This window comes from Aplysia californica, unplaced genomic scaffold (assembly GCF_000002075.1).
Source record: "Aplysia californica isolate F4 #8 unplaced genomic scaffold, AplCal3.0 scaffold00010, whole genome shotgun sequence".
Lineage (NCBI taxonomy): Eukaryota > Metazoa > Mollusca > Gastropoda > Aplysiida > Aplysiidae > Aplysia > Aplysia californica.
Window position 1 is genome coordinate 397182 of NW_004797280.1, and position 2595 is coordinate 399776.

The following is a 2595-nucleotide window of genomic DNA, read 5'->3' on the forward strand; positions in this document are numbered from 1 at the left end:
TGTATGTATGTATGTATGTATGTATGTATGTATGTATGTATGTATGTATGTATGTGTGTATGTATGTATGTATGTATGTATGTATGTATATGTGTATGTGTGTGTGTGTTTGTGTGCGCGCGTGTGTGTGTGTGTGCGTGTGTGTGTAATTCCACAGCCATTTCTCAAGGGTGCATAATATTATAGGGAGAAAACCTTGATACAATATGAAGAATGAGTATTTGAACCAAAGCTTCCAAAGCATTCGTGTGGACTGCAGAAGGAAAACGGAGTCAGTCGATACACATTAATTGACAATTTATCGGTTCAGTTCTTAATGTAAGCCTTTCTGTATGAATATAATAGTTTTCTGTTTTCATGTTTGTTTGTTTGTTTTGTCTTTGTTTATTAGCTTGTTTGTTTTGTTGGTGTATCTGCCTTCCCCTTCTCTTTCTCCCGCCCCGCCCCTCCCTCTCCTCTTCCTCTTCCTCCCCTCTCTCTCCTCCTCTCTCACTCCTCCTCTCTTTGTTTCCGTGTCCGTACCTCGCCTTCTCTCCCTCTCATGTACGTCTGTCTGCTTGTCTGTCTGTATGTCCGTCCGTCCCTCCGTCCGTCTGTCTGTCTGTCTGTCTGTCTGCCTGTCTGTCTGTGTGTGTGTGTTTGTGTTTGTGTGTGAGTGTGTGTGTGTGTGTGTGTGTGTGTGTGTGTGTGTGTGTGTGTGTGTGTGTGTTTGTCCATTTAAACACACAACGCCTATTAATGCATCCGTTCCTTCGATCCACGATTCAATGGAACAGTTTCCTAATGGTTGTCATTATTTTCCGCTTCGTTCACCAGTATCGACCCATATGTATCCATCCATCCATCCATCCATCCATCCATCCATTTCTCCCTATCTATCTGTGTTACTGAATTCGTTTACATCAATATCTCTTCAAAAATATATTATCTGAATCAGTTGGGGTTTGTTTTGTTTGTTTGTTTGTTGTTGTTGTTTTTTTTAGGGGGGAGGGCGTTTTTAAAATCTATCGTCCTGTCTATCTCCGTCTCCAAACAATTGTTCACTCCAAAAGTAAACTACTCTAGACGAGGCTGCAATTCGAACTTCCATATTCCCCACAATAACACGCTCATTTCAGTGTTGCAGAGTATATAATAAGAGTGGACGCTGAGCTAAGCCCCTAGGTGGTCTACGGGCATTCCCAGGTGTCAAAAACACAGGCGGGAAATCGATGAGGTAAAACCAGGAAGGGATGGGGGGGGGGGGGGGGGGTCGTGGTGAGAGCGTTAAAGAAAGAAGGATCAGGTAAGGCTTGGTTGAGTTTTGTATACAAGTCTGACCCGTCTATAAATAAATAAATTGCTATCTTTCAGGAAAATATGTGGTGGTTGGATATGATATGAAATCTGCAATAAGTCCATAAGAATGTTTTCGTGTTATCTAACTTTATAAATAAGGTTAACCCAAAAAGCGAAACTACATGTATATTTGGAAAGAGATTATCCTGATATTTTCTATGTAGGTGTAATGCGATTTGTATTCGCCGGCCAAAACAAGTTTGATGTCTTGTGACTGTATATATTTTTTAAAATATTGGTATTTTTTACGCCCCCGTTGACACTCTTTGGGTCATTTAGGAGTCGACGCCAAAACGGGCTGAGGGGCATACAACGTCCCAGAAGAAAGATCGAGATTCTCGGTAAAAACTGACCCCTTACGGGAATCAAACTCAGGCTACACCACAGTCTCCGGTGTCATCTTAGTGAATAGAAAGGAAATATGTTCTTCTTAAGTTGGAGATGCTGTTGGTCTAAGGTGGTTTGGCACATCTGATGATCATCAGTATGGCGGTGTTATGTTATGTGCTGCTGCTGCTATTGTTGTTGTTACTACGGCTGCTGATGTTGAAGACAGAAATGATGATGATGATGATGATTTTTTTTTCTTAATGGGCCTGACGGACTCCACAAAGAAATCTTCGAGCGAGAGCGAGGCTCTTTTTCGGCTCCATTGTCAATATTATGCTTAGCGGCTCTTAACATGATAATGCTGATGATGATGATGATGATGATGATGATGATGATGATGATGATGATGATGATGATGAGGAGGAGGAGGAGGAGGAGGAGGAGGAGGAGGAGGAGGAGGAGGAGGAGGAGGATGACCTCGACTACGACGACAACGATGACACGACTTTGTACTTACATTTAAAAGTGAATTCACTGTGCTCGCTTTGATCCACTGCTAAAACCACAATAAAAGCATCCTCTTTGCCGGCCATCTCCGACTGTTTCGGATAAATTACTGTTTGAATGAGTCCTTTATCCAAGCACTGGGCTCACAGCCTTGTAATCTGTTTAAAGAAAAAAGAATTAATTTGGTAAGTTTATTCCGAGAACAGCACTACGTCAGATCGGTTGGTCAACGATTTTGTAGCTGAGTTGTGGACTCTGAAAATTGAAAAAAAAAGATGTGTACTGCAAAGTAATTTTGTTGTATGTTTTGACTCTGCACCTTCTCCCTGTGCTCTTCAAATGAAATATATTTCTATACAATGTATATATGTATGTATATCATATATATACACTATATTATATATTGTATACACACACACA

General features: G+C 41.0%; 1 protein-coding gene across 1 annotated transcript in view; it reads right to left on the bottom strand.

Annotated features, from left to right (window-relative positions):
• Window positions 1–2595, bottom strand: part of LOC101863708 (universal stress protein PHOS34) — a gene marked incomplete in the record, with an annotated part of 33059 nt that overhangs the window by 18345 nt on the left and 12119 nt on the right. The window contains 1 exon segment of the mRNA XM_005089858.3: window positions 2186–2333. Coding sequence (XP_005089915.2) covers window positions 2186–2261 — 76 coding nt within the window.